The sequence below is a fragment of the Pieris rapae genome, chromosome 9 (genome assembly GCF_905147795.1).
Source record: "Pieris rapae chromosome 9, ilPieRapa1.1, whole genome shotgun sequence".
NCBI classification, from domain to species: domain Eukaryota; kingdom Metazoa; phylum Arthropoda; class Insecta; order Lepidoptera; family Pieridae; genus Pieris; species Pieris rapae.
The window spans coordinates 6,208,539-6,227,789 of NC_059517.1; the positions used below are offsets into that span (position 1 = coordinate 6,208,539).

General features: G+C 32.7%; 1 protein-coding gene across 3 annotated transcripts in view; it reads right to left on the bottom strand.

The window, feature by feature from the left end:
* Window positions 1–19,251, bottom strand: part of LOC111003671 (CUGBP Elav-like family member 4) — a 398,713-nt gene that overhangs the window by 87,491 nt on the left and 291,971 nt on the right. For 2 of the 3 annotated variants that reach the window (XM_045629618.1, XM_022274300.2), the window contains one exon: window positions 10,960–11,085. In XM_045629618.1, coding sequence (XP_045485574.1) covers window positions 10,960–11,085 — 126 coding nt within the window. Of the gene's footprint in view, window positions 1–10,959; window positions 11,086–13,263; window positions 13,300–19,251 lie in introns of all 3 variants that reach the window. The other variant, XM_022274302.2, reaches the window with a different exon arrangement.

Consider the following 19,251-nt stretch of genomic DNA (forward strand, 5'->3'; position numbering starts at 1 on the left):
ATTTTTAGATATGATAAGCTCTGTATAAATGTAAATTCAGATAAATCTGCGCCACTGTGTGTGGCAGAATATGCGAACAATTTACGATATACACCTTAATATAATATAATATACCTTAACATTTTGTACCATATTCTTGGAATAAATAAATTATTATTCTTTATTATACACCATATATTGGACGAAAATAAACATACTCAATGGACATATATAGGACTTAAAAATTTTACTCTTGATAACAACACAACTGCAAAATAAACAACATTAAAAAAATACAATTATTATATTACAATATTTACTCTTAATACTTTGAATACAAACAACATCATAAACAAGAACTTTTGTCTCAAGAAATAATTAAGGTTTATTTAAAAAAAATCAAGAGCTCTCAAATGGAGTGTACTTAAGTGTTGACATTTTAAGAAATTGTAGATTTCTAAGCAAAATCCGAGTATATATTCGGTGAAGTGACCTTTGGGGAGCGCTTCAGACCGTTTTATCGACTATTAAGTAGATAGTGAGCTAGAACTCCTCTATGCCCACGGGCTGAATTTTATAATGGCAGCTTTTGAGCACCGCAGGGACAAAATAAGCTTTCCTTACTCTTTGTACAGAAATAAACTTAGAAGGAATTTAGAAACTTCCTTATGATTTATATATGTGCCATAATATAGACTAAATAAATAATGTTTTTAATGAATACTTACATCAAATAGACTTTGCAGATGGATTAAAAATTAAAAAAAAAGTAGATTTTAAAATAAGGTGTAGGTTAGTCGTGCACGTTTCACAGTAAAACTATAAACATGTATTTATATTTGACTAAACTTAGTGTTTTGATTATTATTTAGGTTTCGCCACTTAACAATATTAATAGCAAGAAGATACCTACATCTTTGAAGCAGTGTTAATGAACAAAGACTATGCTAATGTGAAGTATTACTTTGTCATCGTGTACTACAATATTTACTAGAAGGCTTAAATGTAGGCCACTAGAGGTCGCACAATGTGAATTATGCCGCTCCTAAATGTCATTATATGAGCTGCCTTAAGTCATATGATGTAGCGGCTAGATGACATTTTTGGTTAGTATTTAAATAGAACTGTTATATCATAATTGCACCAGTGAATAAAGAAGTGATAATATAAAAGGCGAAACGATAGCGCATTTCATTCGATTGTGATCATAGAACCCTAGATTCAGACTAAACGCTGACAAATAACAATCCTTTTGTCATTTGTTTAATATTTCCAGCCAGTTAAGACTAAATTTATTTAGATATCCATTGGCCGCGCTCGCTTAAGTTCATCACATTAGACTCTATATGACAAGCTATCATTCCACCTCGTTGTCACGCTGTCGACGGTTAATGAACAGGAATACCGTTTTGCATCCCCCCCCCCCTTTCAAACCTCCGGCGGCTGAGCTGTAATCAACTGGAGGCGTGATTCATTACACCCTGATAGAATTACTGAGGTAATCGCGTGGTTTACTTTTTATTCCATGGTCGATGTTATAGGAATTCTTTGTTTTTGGGTCCCGTGACATAAATCAAACTACCTGACTTAAACTGTTCCAAGCACAGTAAAAGTAAATATAAAGTTAATTCAAATTGTAAACCAAATTGTTTTTATACATTATATGGTAAATTAAAAACAAAGTTTAAATTTAGATATTTCAAAATATATATCTGGGGAGTTAACATAACAAACGTGATTAATAAAGAGCAAACCTGTATAAAAACTAGGTTTAAGGTATAAAAAGCCCTGAAATTCTCACCATGATCAATATGATCGAATTGTTTTAAATTCAAAGTTATGTTTACCTCATTTGCCAATGAAACTTTTTTTTCTTAGCACTTGTACGAATTTGCACAGTAGTACATTACAATCCAATTTCGCCACAAAGCGAAAAGGGCTTTAGATAACCCCGTTATCTGATTGTAAGGGTGAGATCGTGTTAAATCAACACAACGTCTTACATACTCGTGTTACAATCCAACTGTAAAGAGACTGGAAGAGATTCAAATAGAATGCATTTTGACATATCTCAATATTTAGACGACATAATCAATATTTCTATATCCATAAATGAATAAATCCGCACGCAAATAGGAGTAACCTGAGGCTTGTGAAACAAAATTCGAAACAAAAGGAATTTTCCTTCATTTCTCATTAGTCCAACGTAATGATCCGTCGTTCCGTGTGAATGAAACACCGACCAATAACAATCAAACGAAATGCACATTCGATTTTGCTTTATATTACTTAACAAGCCTAATGTTTCTCGGTAGTATTTTTTATATATATGTATTATTAGAAATAAAAAATAAAAAACGTAACGCTTTCCAAAAGGCGAGTAACTTTTTTTAATACATAACCATCATAGTCACCTGAACTATCACTAGAGTTGCATAATTTAAAACTAAAAATAATTATATGTGTAATTTATTTCATTTAAAATGTGCCTTTATCCAAACAATAACGAGATTATAGAGATAACAGAAACATTCACAAAGAATTACTGTTAACTAATCCAGAAAAGTCGGCACCATAAGGCGAGATCTCATTTAGATTTTCTGATTCCTTAAGATCTAGTCAGTAATATTCGAACGATTCTTTGACCTAAGATGAGATGCAATGAAAGATGGGAGATAACAGGAAAGAGAAAAAGTTAATTCCAAGTTAGTTGGAAAATTAAAATTAGATAATTTCGGTTTAATCGCACCAACATTTCTAAGGTTTGTCTTTTTACTATTATGGGCCAAATTATAGTTTATCACGGTAGCATAAGCAGCAACTGTTTATTATTGCAGCATAAAAACACTAGCAATCTACTCGAATCACGATGATAAGCACTCCTTTCAAATCGATTAAGTATTCACTAAAGTTAACATTCTAGAGTCAGTATCAATATATCGGGCGTTTAAATCCTGATGTAGCAAAAATGAAATGCGATGTCATGATTACGCGCCGATTCGGTCCTGTGAATTAATCACCACTTGAAAGATCGCATGCCTTGTTAACTTAAAGATGCTACTTTGATTGTTATTTATTATTTCATTTCCGCTTTTAATTGTATCCATAGACTTTTTGTTTTAATCTGTGCAATCAAGACATTGGTATTGAAATTTTTTCTTAGTTTATTTTATAATTTGAGTTCGTTGTGAAGTATTGTAACGCATTTTTATGTAAAATTTGAAATATAAGCTTACGCAAAATCGTTACTGATGAAAGGTGCTGTCCACATATAATTGTGTACGATGCACTACGTTTGAATTTGAATTATGTTTTCTTTACTTTTGATGTGCGTTATCATTTATCGTTTCATTATATATTTTCTCTTATACAAGTAAACATAATGTTACAAGTATTATTAACGTTTTATATAATTGCTATAGCCACTAGTCCATCCTATCAGTGGTAGACTGTCAAATAATATATATGTATTTTATTGGCAATACTCCCATTTGTATTCTGATAAGCATCAAGTCTTTTCAAAATCTAGGTACGCCTTGTGCGTTATCTGCTTATTAAAAAGTACTTAATCCCCACACTAGTATTCCACATTTGAAATGTTTGATTTCAAATTTGGAATTTTGTTTGCATGCGTTAAGTGAAAAAGACACAGTTTAATTTACACTGTTTATATTTAGGTCCAAAGTCACTTATTACAAGAGAGGTGTTTGAATAATACCTCATTTCCCGGGATCGCCTCATTACCGTGATATTGCCGGGGTAATGACAGAACATAAATCCTACCTATGTGAGGGAGACCTTACAGAATATCTGGATGATAGAGGAGATTGAGTGGGACTACCTTGGATATAACGGAGTGATTGTTTAATTTAAAGTACAAGACAGACACATTACGCATTTCTTAATTCAATTATTCATTCAGGCTATAGATGAGAAACAGTTGTTATCTTTCTTACTTAAATGTTTAAGCTTTAAAATGTGCAAAATAGGTAAAAACAAACGTAAGTAAGTATTATTTTTCTTCTTTCTTTCTTTCTTTCAATGTATCTTTATCTATTAATGCTCTTGTTTTTTATACATACATTGTTTATCTATGTAACCTGTTTTGGCTTTCTGTATTGTCTTAGTATATTGTATTATAATATGTATAAGTAAGCTAAGCTAATAATAAGCTGTTAGATTACTTATAATTACATAAATAAATAAACAAATAGTAAATTTTCGCTACTGTACTATATAAAATCATATTCTTAAATTATTAACATTTTTATTTCAAATACTAAAGCTACGCAAGAGAATAGTTTCTATGGAATAAATCCAATTATTATTTATACGCGACCTCTCGCATAATTGACGCCACTATTGAATTTCTTATCTATGACATTGACAGCTCTCTGATTTAAATATTAAAAATGTCTTTATTGAATCAGAATTAGTTTCATTTAACATTTCGCAGTTATAAAACATATTTTAAATGAAAAATATCTTCATTTAAAATAACATTTATTAATAATATTTTACAGCTACAGTAATAGGATAATATTTTAATTAATAAAGATAGATAGATCATTAGGCGTATCTCGGGAGCCCATCGGCGTCGGCATAGGCCGTATTTCTTTTATGATTATCAGCATGAAATATGTACTTGATGAAAGCATGTGGCTTGTTCCTCGATTCTAATATTTAAAAAATATAGTTAATAAATTGTAATAAACCATTCAATTTTTAACTTAATATGTAGTGATAGCTGCTGTAGTAAAGGGAATGTTTCTATTCATAGTTAAACTGTATAGCGACTAAATAACAGAGTAAAATCGAATAATGTCGAAAATGTTTTAATTATTTTTAATGACAACATTTATTTAAACCTTTTATTTATAAGTAACACTTTTTGAATCATAGCACAATGTTTAAAACAAGAAAGAAAAGAGGATAATTTCATGTAAATTTTTTATTTACTCGTTAGTTTCTAATTATAGGAATTACTTTTACCACTACCACTCTAAGGGCCATTCAGTCTGTCTTTTTAAATCACTCTTAGTAGTTTTTTAGTGTTTTAAAATTTCAGTTAATTTATGGTATAATTAATAATTAAACCGTTTATAAATTTAATAATTAAACGGTAAATAAATAAACTTTTCATGCATTAATAGATTTTTTTTTAATTATTCATAGATCACTCACAATTTATAATGTGTGCGACTGAAATACCAGTGCTACAACCATTTAAGCCCCAGATTTCTATATTTGTTTGTGATCATTTGTGATACGATTAATGAGTGACGTGGTCGAATTGCTTAAATTGATTTCAAAGTGTAAACTGTCCAATATGTCTAATATATCTTTGCAGTGTTTCAGTCGGTAATAAGCAGGGAATTACACATTTGTGGAATGCGGCTGGTCATTACTAAGTAATATATGGACTGAATATTCGAGCGAATGTATAATGACATCACAGGCAATTGAAGTTGTCATGTCGACATGATAAATATTTATTGGGATAATTGAAACTTAATTGATAGTTTGACAATTTATACACAAAACTAAGTGTTACCGTTAAAGAACAAAATTAGAAATAAGAATATGTTGTAATGTAAATTGAATTGAATGAAGGATCAGATTCTTTATTATAAATAGATTATATGTAGGTAATATAGATTATGTAATAAGAGGAATTAATTAATTATTTTATATTCTTTTTCAAAGGCCGGCAACGCACCGCCGCCCATGGACACTCTCAACGCCAGAGCATTGAGAGTGTCCATGGGCGGCGGTATCACTTAACATCAGGTGAGCCTTCTGCCCGTTTGCCCCCTGTTCTATAAAAAAAATGTATTTTGTATTAAAACGTTTATCTTTTTTATATTTCGTTTTGTATCTGGTACCGTATTCTTTAAAAAAAAAACGTTTATTTTGGAACATAGGATCATAATGGTTTATACATATATATTATAGCTTTAATAAATCAAATAAGTTGCATATAATAAGTTTATTATAAATAAATTTTACCAGTTTTTTTCATATCTGTTATACATTTAATATAACTGTACAGAGAAAATACTAGTTAGATCTAAACAGTAAATTAAAACGGCGAGAGCGTTGCGTTGTGTTAACCACAGCAAAGGGCCGGCTGTTCACGCGCTGTAATTTCCCGCGCTACGTGGTTGATTTGTGGCGTTGACGTCACGTGATGTTACAGTGTAGCATCCAGATGTGGAAATGCCTAATGACCAGTGAACTTTGGCTTTCTACCTAGCTTTCAACATACAGCTCGACGTCATAAAAATGTTTAACCTAATTAATGCTTAAGCTTAAAGGTCCAGTGGGCATTTTATCTAAGACTCAATGCAAAGGAGAGTCAAAGGAATCGCTGAAGTGAAATTACTATCCTTAATTGGCGACATGGGTGTAAGACCTAACAGTCATATTTCACCGGTCATTGGACAGCTGCTTTAGTCTCGCAGTGGAGATCTTTTTAGGGATCTCATTATAATATGTGCCGATCGGGATCAAATACGATACTAAAAACGTTATTTGGGCTAATAAAGCTTAGTCTAGTTAATAATGATTGATTACGGAATAATTTCTGAATCTGGACAATAGGAAGACGTAATCAGTTTGTGTCATAAGCTTTATTTCCCGTAACGTTATATTTTTAAGTATTAGAAAAGTTGTAGAAAAATATATTATCTAATGGAGATAAGGCAGACTATACCAGAAAAACTTTTGCCACAAATGAATTTGTTTTATCTACTTTTTTATCACAGTATTACCTCATACCCTTGACAAATAGCGTCAAAGATACTCAACGCTGGAATGTACCAGACAAATTATTATCTAGTCTATTTAATTATGTATAGTATAGTACGAGTATAATAGTAATCTATAAATTCATTTATTTAATATGATATTACGAACAGCAATAACGTGTTAATATCAATAAAAGACGCCTTAAATAGAAAAAAAGTACTCCACCATTCGTAGAACATTCAAGCACCTTAAAGATATTGATAACGTTTCAATAAAACAGCTTATAAAGGTCTCACAAATCTAAGTCACGTCCCGAAATATGGAGTTCGTAAGAGATAAGGTGTCGGCAATAAAATATCGCGAATCACGCCGCTATCCCTGTCCCACGCAATGAGATTTCAATTTTACCACTTCACATATTCCGTTGGTTTTGCATAAGACACACAGGGCGCAGAATTGCTTCGATACTCAGAAATTTTATTTTCAAAGATTATAATAAAGATCTGCTAAAATGCCATCAATACTTCAGAGATTAAAAGACTTCACTTGTTTCCTGTCGGCTTGATGTTGTTCAAATCCGGAATATGCTTTCAATGGAGTATTAAGAATATCCATGGCACAACCAACATACAAACACATACTTTCACACCATCACACAATACAGCCCAATTAGGTAATATATGACATAAAAATTTTAAACTTTTTGTATATATTATGTAGTCCAGATGTGGCTATATCAATGGAATAATTGTTTTTGTTGTTTATGTTAGCTGTATTATAATTATAAAAACAGACACAGACTTTTATGCAGATTACTACGATAAAAGAAACCAAGAACTGTTAACAGAATTGTTGTAGATGTGTATAATGACAAGAAACGCTTGATAGGATAGGCAAAATAACATCCAAAGATATAAAGGCGGGAAAAACCTTGGTGTGTAAAGCGAATATAGATCAAGGCCTCAAAGAATTGCTTTGAAGAGAGTTGCGGAGGTTAGTATCGGAGGTTAAGCTCTAGGTATACCTATTCAAAAATTAGAGAATTTTCTATCAAAGCAATAGTAACGTATAAATGAAAATATAAGAAATATCCTTCCAATTCGTATGTCTCGTACACGCATTTCGTTATAACCTCGTTCCACGATTTCCCTTACAAAGGACAATAATAAATGTGGGCATCCCCTTTGCTAGCGATTATGTAACGTAGCGTATCCGAGTTACGGATCGCGGAGTTTTTGCCCTATCTGATATGGGCCTATTCAGCAAATTACGACTCGAAACCCATTTGTTTCGAATCGAGCGAGAAAAGATGTGTAAAACGAATGACATTGCGATCTGAAGCCGGGTAACGATCATGCTAATACTGTGATATTTTTGAATTTGGAATGTGAGTGATATTATCGCGTTCTTAATTAAAAAATATTCAAATAGATTACTAAATACTTTAAACCAAATCAAAAATGAAATCGTGTTTTTATTTCATTATGTTGTTTAGTAAAAACGTTGTTTAGTTAAAAGCATAATTTACGAAATTCAATAAAAGTAATAACTTACTTTAATTAAACTTCGTAAATTATATTTTATAATTATAGTCATACAAAGTAAAAGATAACTGGAGTGCCTCAGTTGCGCTTCCTTGGTTTTTGTACTAACAAAATAAAAACCCTATAAAGATTAGATAAAGTTTAGCACTAGAAGAATAATGCTTTGTTTTCAAAATTAAATTATTCAAGTAGGCTTCAGAAGTTTAACAATTTTAAATTACCATCCGTTTCAAGAATTTTACTGGAAACTTGAATATTATCCTTGAAAATCTTTTTTAAGGTAATTTATAAAAATAATCTTATAATCAGAGAGAAAAATATGAATGAGACAAAACAAATTAACTATAAAACGTAATTTACAATTCTGAGTTTCTGCCTTCGATTCCCAATGAAACATTAATCCCTTCAGTTTGATAGGCCATAGGTATTGATAGTAAAGAAATATGCCTCACGATTTAAACCACCAACATGTTTATAAAAATATCTAATAACATCGTATTTAGTCTGATTGTATTTTAAAACAATTCTTTGGCTTTTGTGTTTATTAAAAACACGTATTTCTACTTTAGTAGTTACTGAAAAACTCATCTACGCTCTAAACGATTTACATTTCATTTTCATGTGATACTATGAGGTGTATCCATTCGGTTTCAACTATTCCTAGTGCGGAAGAGAGTACGGTTACAAATATTATATTAATTCTTTCTTAATTGGTGGAATCTTTATTGTCATCCTAAAAGTTAATAGCTCCATATACTCTAAAGTAAAGTGCTTCTAACTTTGAGTACTTTGGGTTTTTTAAAGTTTCCCTCAACAAAGTGTGAAGAAAATATTGCTTACAGCTTACATAATACAATTTAAAATAGCTTTGATACAGTGATATTAGGCGATAGTGAAAAAGCTAGCTCAGTCCGCATTTTTCTTATTTATTTCTTGAATTATTTTTATTAAGTTCTTAATTTAAATACTGTAATATACTTTTGTTTTTTGAATAAGTTTTGTATTAAGTTTATGTAACAATAGACATACAATAGCAATCTAGTTCTTTATTTATATGTTGACAATATTACATAGTGACATCACTTCTGCAGAATAAGGCCAGGTCACGGCGAATAAGCATCATTAAATCGCCGCAAAACCCAGCTCTTTACGGCACCATTACTGCTGAATCGTAAAATATCCTCAATATAGTTCACACTTCACGCGTGCCGGGGCGGACTGTTTGGCTGAACTAAATGTTATAAGAAATTGTATTTGCACTAAGTAAAAAATAATGGTATAGATTTCCATTTCCATGGTAGCTTTTTAGTGTTAGTTTTGCGTTTGGAATTACTGGATTTAAAAAATCCCAGCCTATCCTTCAATACATTGGAAAGTTATGTAAGAAGACTTTAAAGAACAGGAATGCTTTTTGAAATCGACAGAAATACATTGTTATTAATTGTTTCACTGGGTTTAGATGCAAGACCCATATTCACATATAAAAGTAATTAAAAGGAAAGTTTGTTGCATTGTAAAGGTTTGTCAGTAGCTAGTATCTATTACGAATACAAAACCCAAGCGTTTATTAGTAAGTAGGTGATCAGCCTTCTGTGTCTTTAATGTTCCTCTATAAGCAATCTAAAGTATCTACTAAAGAAGCTTGATTACTTTTTCAATTTGGAACATCAGGAAGCTTTTCGTGCTGAAATTCCACTTAATTTATAATTAAACCGTCGCCAACGATGACTGAAAGATCGTAAAATGAGTTTATCGCACCGCGGCGCCGTGTGTCATTAAATCATTACAATTAGGACTACATGCTTTAAATTAAATAATATATTAATTATAGTTAAAATCGTTACATTTGTACGCTATGCTGTCTTAGAGTAAGTCGTTTTACTTTCTTAATTATTGTTAATAATTTTAATTATTAGTACATAAATATAATTATGAGCAAATAATATTACTAATAACTAAGCTGCCTCTGTGACTAAATTCTAACCAAAAATCTCTTGATTTGAATCTCGGTGAAACAATAATTATCTTAATGTCATATGCTTCATTGGTTGTGGCAAATCAAACCGAACTCATTACAAAAATTTATCTAAAAACTAAGAATATTAATATCGAATAATTTTTACCCCTATAAATTGTTAGACAACAGTATAACAAAACATATCGTAAAACAACGACTACTACATCAATGCGTACATAAAGACGTTCAGGGGACGAAAAAACCGCGGCGCGTCATATCCGAGTTTACGAGCGCAAACTCAATTAAAATCCGACGAAATTTCGTCAAAATGAAATTAAAGTTGCGTCACGCTGTCGCATGACGAGTTTCGCGGCCGTGTTTCAATTTGAATTACCTAAACATTTCACTAGTTCGCCTGCGGTAGATGTCGCTAACTGCCAAATTGAGCCTCGGTTACTGGTTTTGCATTTCGTGTTATTCACGAATTAAATGTATTTTAGTATAAAAGTTAATTAATTATGAATATATCTTGTTGAATTCAAAGCAAAAATCATGACGATTTTTTACCTATCTTTCTCTTAATTGTGAGATTATAGCAATAACACTATTATTGCAAATTTGGGTACACTTCAGTCTAGCTGTTTCAATAGTGGACTTTTTCAATTTCCTAAAGTAGTACTGATTACAAAGATCTTAATTGAAATAAAAATAGTTCGTTATAAGACTAACCTTTACTCGAGCCGTCGGGTCCCCTTAGTATGGAGCACTCTTCTATAGTACCGAACGGAGTAAACAATTGGCGTACATCCTCTTCCGTCTGTTGCTTGCTGAGCATCCCCACGAACAACTTGCGATCTGTGAGGAAATATACACCTTAGTCAGTGTCCTGCGCACTGGTGCAACACCAATGGCCGAAGAACGCTAATTAAAATCATTGTAAATAACTTTTATCAAACCCTTTGCTAAACTTGAAACGATATTTATTTAATATATCAAAAAAGGTATTTTACAATAGCTTTAAATAAAATGACAATCTTCGACTTTAAGTCATGTGTATTTTATCCGTCAAACGAATTCGATAAAAGTTATCCACGAACTGTTCAAAGGGCACTTTGATTAACGTTTCTATCGGCCACGAGCGACACCACATAAGCCTAGCGGTGTTGCGTGGCGCGGCGGTAAACCCGACCAGGCCAATTAAACCCCAGATTGACAATTTTGGCGGTTATCGGTGCGTGACGGACAAATATGACCCTAGCAAGATTTGGTTCAGAGCTTCAATCAAGATAGCAATAAGAAATAGTATAATAATTAGTTTATAACGCAACTGTTACATAACAACAATTCTTATATTGCAAAATATTGTGATAGGTACTTTATAATAGAAATTGAACAATTATTATTTAAATAAAAATGTCCATATAGTTTGAAGAGGTAAAAAAGCTCAGTAATCTATAAGTGTGTTATCCGTCAATTTCTTAATGCTCTCGTGATACCAGCACTCTGTCAGTCGCCGCCGCCCCGACACGCGACCGCATTCCACCATTATGCCTCCACTACACAGGATGTAAATCCATGAATATCACAAATGCTATGTAATACATTGCGCCGTAAGTCTGTCACGTGCAGAGCCTTCAACTATTACGCACGCGGTAAGCGATCGCAATGTTGTGCTCTAGGTGAAGAATCAAACTTAAAACACAATGTATTACATATACCATGATTGGATCCACTCCCTGTGAGCTTCAGGCTTTGGTGAAACAAACAACCACAGCCTTCTATAAAACACATATTACACACAGTTTTAGTCAAAATGAAACAACGAACAAAATTCAAACCCAGACCAACACAATTAGCACATTACACTAAATGGTCTTCGTGAAATTGAGGGTTTCGCAGGAAGTGAAACTTTTAGAAGTATGAAAAAAAATTGTGGTTACCGTACATATAAGGAAACTAAATTATTATTAAAAGATTCACTTTGATGGAAACTACGGAAGCCTCAATGTATTCATAGTACAGCTTACAATGACAATTTTGACGTCTTAGCTGAGCATTGACTAATGCTTCTATCATTAAATGTGAATCTAGTACAATTTGCGTTTTTAAATACAATACTTTCTACATTAGAGTAATATGGTTGCTTTTGCGTATACTCCAATGTAAGAAGCAATGTATTAGAAACGTGCGCAAATCACACTAAATCACGTGTTAGATGTGCCTTAACACCCGAGCGCGATACCCAATACACTACTAGCGGCAAATTTTGTACGTGTTACATTGGCTCTTTACAGAAATTAACGTTATTTTCATGTAAATAAACGACAAAATAACAATAAAACACTAATTACTTCTCGAAAATGAATACAAAAACAAAATTACTGTTACAGCACGACGATTACTAAGTGCAGAGTGAGTCTGTCGTTCGATGTCGAGTCTAGCGAGTTGGGAGGCGAGAGTGCCTAAGAAAATATAGACTTACAAAACAAATAGACGTCACAAAAATTCATCAATTAGGCTATTGACAACAAATAAGTATTTAACGAGAGAAATATGGAAGTTAGAAATTTAAACGTAAAGTGGACAAAAACGTAATAAAATAAAAGCGAAAAGGCCTAATTATACCACAAATTAATTTACACTTAGTAGGGCTTGGACAAGGATAATCTCATTAATATCATTATTTTTTTGCTGCCGTCTGCGTCGTTATCGTAAATGAAACACTGAAAATATTTAACACAATTTTGTGTTGGGTCCCAGACCTCTTTAGACGTTTAGTCAATATTATATTTTTGTATAATTTGATAGATCTTTCGGTAATATTGTTATACCGAATAATTCTTCTCAGAGTTTGGTTATGATATTCAAAAATAAGTAATGTTTCTAAAACTTGTCCAATCACCAGATACATAGTATAAGTTATTTACAGTGTTAAATAAAAACCAAGGCCAACTCGTTAGATTCGACGTAGAACAGCTCCCTTTGCTATCTGACAGTGTACAGTACAGCCTATGCACGCACAACAAACGCTACCTTTATTCACCTACGCGCGCTGCCTTCTGACGCCCCCTGCAAAATAAGAACATGCTTCACACGCTTTCCACCGCTCGACTTAAGCTCAATGGAAGGAGTCGTCGTAAGGTGCTGCACTAGCAATTCAATGATCCGAGAGAAATTTTTCGTCTGCGTGCGTGGGATTTATTTATCTCATAAATACGATTTGTTAAATTTAAATGCAATATACTGTGACTGTAGACCTCACGCCAGAGGTCTACAGATGAGGTTTTTTTTTAATTTCTTTCGGATCAAATGTATCTTAATAATAATTGACAAAAATATAATGTATGCAGTTTTTAGACACCTCACTTGTAGTCCGTAGTCGTTCCATGATTTTTGATGTGAAACATCTATAGCCGCACGTAAAACCGATTTCTGGCGTGGCGACGCATGCCGTGGCGACGCGTCGCCACGCTATATGATATACAACAGTCTAAATGCAGTAGTAAATTTTACATGCAAAATATTTGATGAAAATAATGTTTATTCAACAAATAGTCATCGTTATCTGGAAAAAAAACGTAATATTTTATTTTATCATTATGACATATTTAGTTCATATCACAGTCTGTTCTTTTCTGCATATTACTTTTAAAAAAATAATATCGATGTTTCACATCTGCCAGGCGTGCTGTGACGGCTCACATTTTTTTAACAGTATTTCATATTAGACTTAAGTTTATTTATTATGAGTAGGCATCGAAATTTTATCGGATTAATTTCGATGTTATGTGCTCATTGTTATGATAGCCAAAATAAAAAAAACTGTTTGAGTTCGATCATGTTATTATTTCATCCCTAGAGACATGCTTGAAAATATAAAATAATTATTAGTGAGGTATCCACACGAGACAAAATTTAAATTTTGGAACTATTTTAGCAATCATATCTATTTTAAACATAAAATATTGTAATTAATATACAATCTATGAAGGAATGTTAACTGACAAAACCTTCACACATAATTATGCAATTTTATTATGTTTTTGTTCTTTTTTGTATAAGCAAACTATAAATACATGTAGTATAAATAAACTATATGATTTACGAATTTTGATAAATACAAGCTGGTGTTATGGTAAAAATAAATATAAAAAAAAACAAATATATCATTAGTGAAAAAAACTTGTTATATAACAACATCTTTATCTATATATATAAAAGAAAGTCGTGTTAGTTACACCACTTATAACTCAAGAACGAAAGAACAGATTTGAGTGAAAATTGGTATGGAGGTAGCTTAGAGCCAGGAGACGGACATAGGATACTTTTTATCCCGTTCGACAGCGTTCCCGTGGGACTTGACATGAAACGTCAGTCACTATAAAAAGTGGTATAACAAATAAGAATCAGACTTGGAATAATAAAACGCAAATGATAGCTATGTAATTGACGTATAATGACAGCTATGTAATGACGTATATATGACAATTTGATATTTGTAAGAAATCAATATTCAAAATATTTCTATTAAATAAATACGTTTAATTATTTTTACAATTTACAATTTAATTATAATGATAGTGCTATTGCCCATTCGTATAAACAGTGAAGAGAACTATAAAACTCGGTATTGTCGTATGTATACAGTTCATCCAAAGAATGATGAATGTTTCTATTTGTTGTTGTTGTCGAATGACGCATTTAATCGAGTATTGGAACGGGAACGTGAATATGATCACCAGGAATTAAATTTAGTAGTTCAAACGAATGTACCCCTGTTGAAATACCAACAAAAGGAAGTTTATGATACTTTAATGAAGGCAAACGATGATGAAAATGGTGGTTTATATTTCCTAGATGCCCTTGGTGGAACTGGCAAGACATTCCTCATGTCATTAGTTTTAGCAACTGTTCGGGCGAGATGAAACATAGCGGTTGCAGTTGCTTCTTCTGAAATAGCAGCCACATTGTTAGAAGGATGCCGTACGGCTCATTCAGAATTAAAATTACCGTTAAATCTTCAAACTATTGGAGAACCAACGTGTAATATTGCAAAACACTCAGCAATGGCCAAAGTTTTAGCGGCATCGAAAATCATCATCTGGGACGAATGCACAATGGCGCATAAACGTGCATTGGAAGCACTTAACCGAACATTAAAAGATTTACGCAATGAATCGAGATGTTTTGGAGGAGCAATGATTTTACTGTCTGGCGATTTCCGCCAAATACTGCCAGTAATTCCAAGATCTACGGCTGTCGACGAAATAAACGCTTGCCTCAAATCGTCAAATCTATGGCGCTATGTGACGAAACTGCAGCTGACAACAAACATGAGAGTTACATTGCTTACTGATAAAAAAGAAGAAAAAGAATAAAGATGTAGATGACCTGAACTACATAATGGTATGCGTTTGGTGGTTAGAAAATTGAAGAACAATGTAATTTACGCTACGATAATGATAGGAAAATTCAAAGGTGAGGAAGTTCTTATTCCGAGGATCCCGATGATCCCAACCGATATGCCGTTTGAATTTAAAATCCGATACGTCTTGCATTTGCCATGACCATCAACAAATCACAAGGCCAATCCTTAAAAGTTTGTGGTTTAAATCTAGAACATTCATGTTTTTCCCATGGTCAATTATACGTGGCATGTTCACGGGTCGGAAGACCATCAGCGTTGTTTGTTTTTGCGCCTGATAATAAAACAAAAAATGAAAAAATGTGTATCACAAGGTACTTAAGGGAAGAGCAACCTATGTACTAAAATACAGAAATAATAATGAATGATTAATGAAGGTATTTAATTTTTTTGTATTTTTTCCAATAAAAAAACCCAAACTGCTTATTTATTGCCATTAAGGCGGAACAAAGTTCGCCAGGTCAGCTAGTAGTAATCTAAAGATTACACTTTATGTGGTAATGTAATGTTATTAATAATTGTTTATCGTTTAAATTCATAATTCAAAATGTGCTACACATTCATTCAAAGGTTTAGTCTTGCGACATTTAAAATAGGGTCACCGGTGTCTAATTACAACCTTTATAGCGTCACGAACAGTTAAAAATATCTACCTATAGAAAAGGTCGAAGGGTATCGTACGTGTTAATTAAACTTTAAGCTTTCGGTGCAGATTTCCTAATAAGCATATAAAAATATGGGTTAAAAGGCGCAATAATATATTAATGTTCAAAAATAAAAATACTGTAAATTTTTCATAAAACCTTTGGGACGTTAGTGGTTGTGATATATAATTTTTATAGTCTCTTAACCTGTATCGGTGTAAAAATACTGACAGAAATGTCCGGGTGCACTCACCCGCTAAACGCCTGGCTGGGACCTGGCTAACTTCAAAGACTGTTCATACGATATGGGAACCCAGCAGAAGGTACTAATCAAAACTGATCTTAAGAATATTGCCGATACTATTTGTGATTGAAGTTGCATTACGAACTAAGAATATGAAATATCAATTGAATTGATTTTTAAAAAAACTAATTATGATCTACACTACATATAAAAGTGAATTCTAGAGACTCTTGAAATTGCTAATATTGTGTTAAAGGCTAAACAAGATTTGTTATGGTGTAAGGCGACGCACGTGGCCCTATATTGCCCAACGTTGGCCAATATCTGGCCCGGGCGGTGCCGGTCATTAAATTCAGATTTATGCCCGCTACCGGGATATCTCTCCCGGGCGACTCCGCTAATGACCGGCTAAATTGTGATAATTTTGGACAGGGTTGGAACGAAAATGTAAAAAAGAATAAAATTGTTACGGCGTCTTGTTGAGTCATTTTATGATTACAGCCATGACAAAAAGTGTAATAATAGTGTGTATGTTGTTAATTTTTAATTGAACGGGGTAAGGAACAGGTGTAAGGAAGAACAAACTTACTTCACGTACAAACTAGTAATATTAAATTAATGCAGGTTAAGACGATATATGATATGATGACGAAGGATCTGATATATAGTGAATTAGGTCTCTATAGTTAAAGGTAAGCGGGGAAAGTCTAAACAATAATAGTAATATATAATACGTATAATGTATGTGTATATATATGCATATTCAGACTTAGTTGCTTTGCTGGACATGGTTAGTCACCAAAACAAAAAAAAAAGATAATCTAAGTATTGATAACCCTATCATACGAGTAGATAATAACAGTGTGAGCAGGACAGAATGTGTCGCCGGCTTAGTACCGAAAGGAAATATGTTCTGATTAGCCAGCTATTAGGTTTTAGATAATAACTCTAGCATTCCTTATTATTTAGAGTGTTATGGTGTAACATTACAAAAGTTTATAAACCTTTTAGCATAATTACTTGCAATGCTTCTAGTATGTATAGGAATGTAATCAAAGTTTAGTACTACTTCGTAATTATCCACAAATTTGCGTTCAATATATCTGCCAATTCCAACTCTCACTGACCCAAACTATTTAGACCAAAAGGGATAAGCGATATACATAGCTGTAACAGTCATGATTGAATTGGCGGATGTATCAAGCTGCACTAATTGGAGGAACCAAATCCGATCGCACCTCACCGTCGTCTTAGTACAATCACGATGATATAGGATTATATGTAAAACATTGAAAATTGTAGAGGTCGCGTAGAACATCGTAGCCCGTAGAGGCCATGCTTAAAACATTTGACAACACAAATCAAGAGGTACTACTTGAATTCGCATTACTTAAGTAGACTTGGTATTATAGCCATAAGAGTAAAAAGGGCGTCTCTGTCGAGACGACGCGTGTTATAGCAGTAACTACCCACTGGCACCACGAAGTGGCCGATCAAGCCAGCACCATGAGCGTATGGCGGTAGTATTCTCTGATTTGAGGGTATACTTGGAGGGTATTGGAGGTTAACATCTACTGTGTTTTATGTTATTTTATAATTAATATTGTATACTTATATATTTATGTCTATTTTAAGTATCAGTTTGGCTATGTATGGTCTGTGGGGGATTAAATAAATAAATCATTTGGGGTAGAAATGGATGGACGTATTGCAAGATCACTTGGCAAGAGATTGGACAATGACATCTGTACTCAAGTTGTGGGTAAATAAAATATGTGGCCGCTCACTTATCGATATGTTTAGGTCTTAACAGGCTATGATATTATATTTAGTACGCTATTGATTTTAAATTCTTAGATCCGTTTTGGTATTACATTTGACTTTTGTATAAAAATATATTTTAGCCCTACATAGTCGAATAGATGCGCGACCATTTGGATTTAAGAGTTCAAACAAAGAAAACATTTATATAATTCAGAGTGGACATCAATCTCTGTTGGATCTAGTTACCTGATTGAAAGTATACCTGTGGGTCTCGCATCCATCATGCCAACATATTGTTTGGTTGCAGGATAACAACGCATCGGTTGTCCGGGAATTTATGAGGGTAACATTATTGATGAATTTCGTTTGGCATTAGGTTAATGCGAGTAGAAAAACATGTTTTATGAATTTTTCAGGAAGCTGTTGTCTTAACGACTATCAAATGGCAGAGTAAATTAGTAAGTAAGAGGAGAACAACAGTATACGGAATTTAATTGATTTATTTATGTAAACTATATTTTTGTGTGTTCAATGATGAAGAAGTGGTGGTTTTCTTTGCAACACATTTTTCTTTTATAAGTATTTAGTCTTGGCTTTCGTAACATTATTCCGCTCAAAACGTCTTCTATTTCGTTAAAGCTATTAAGATTCCATTCACTAGTTTTCTTTCAACTAACTCAATAGTTCAGAGCTGTGTTAGTTTGAAATTCACTTCAAATAGCTTGCAGGTAGCGAAAATGCAGGTGATTCTATTAATTAACGACGCTGTTTTTGCCTCATCGCGCTAACTTTGAATGGTCAATTTCATTCGTAATTGCTTAAAGATGCCTTAGAATAATGGTGGTTAATGATAGACTATAAATTAAAAACGAATGTTTTTTTTAAATCATTATATACTATATAAACAAATATAATACATATTTATATACAATTCTATCACACAA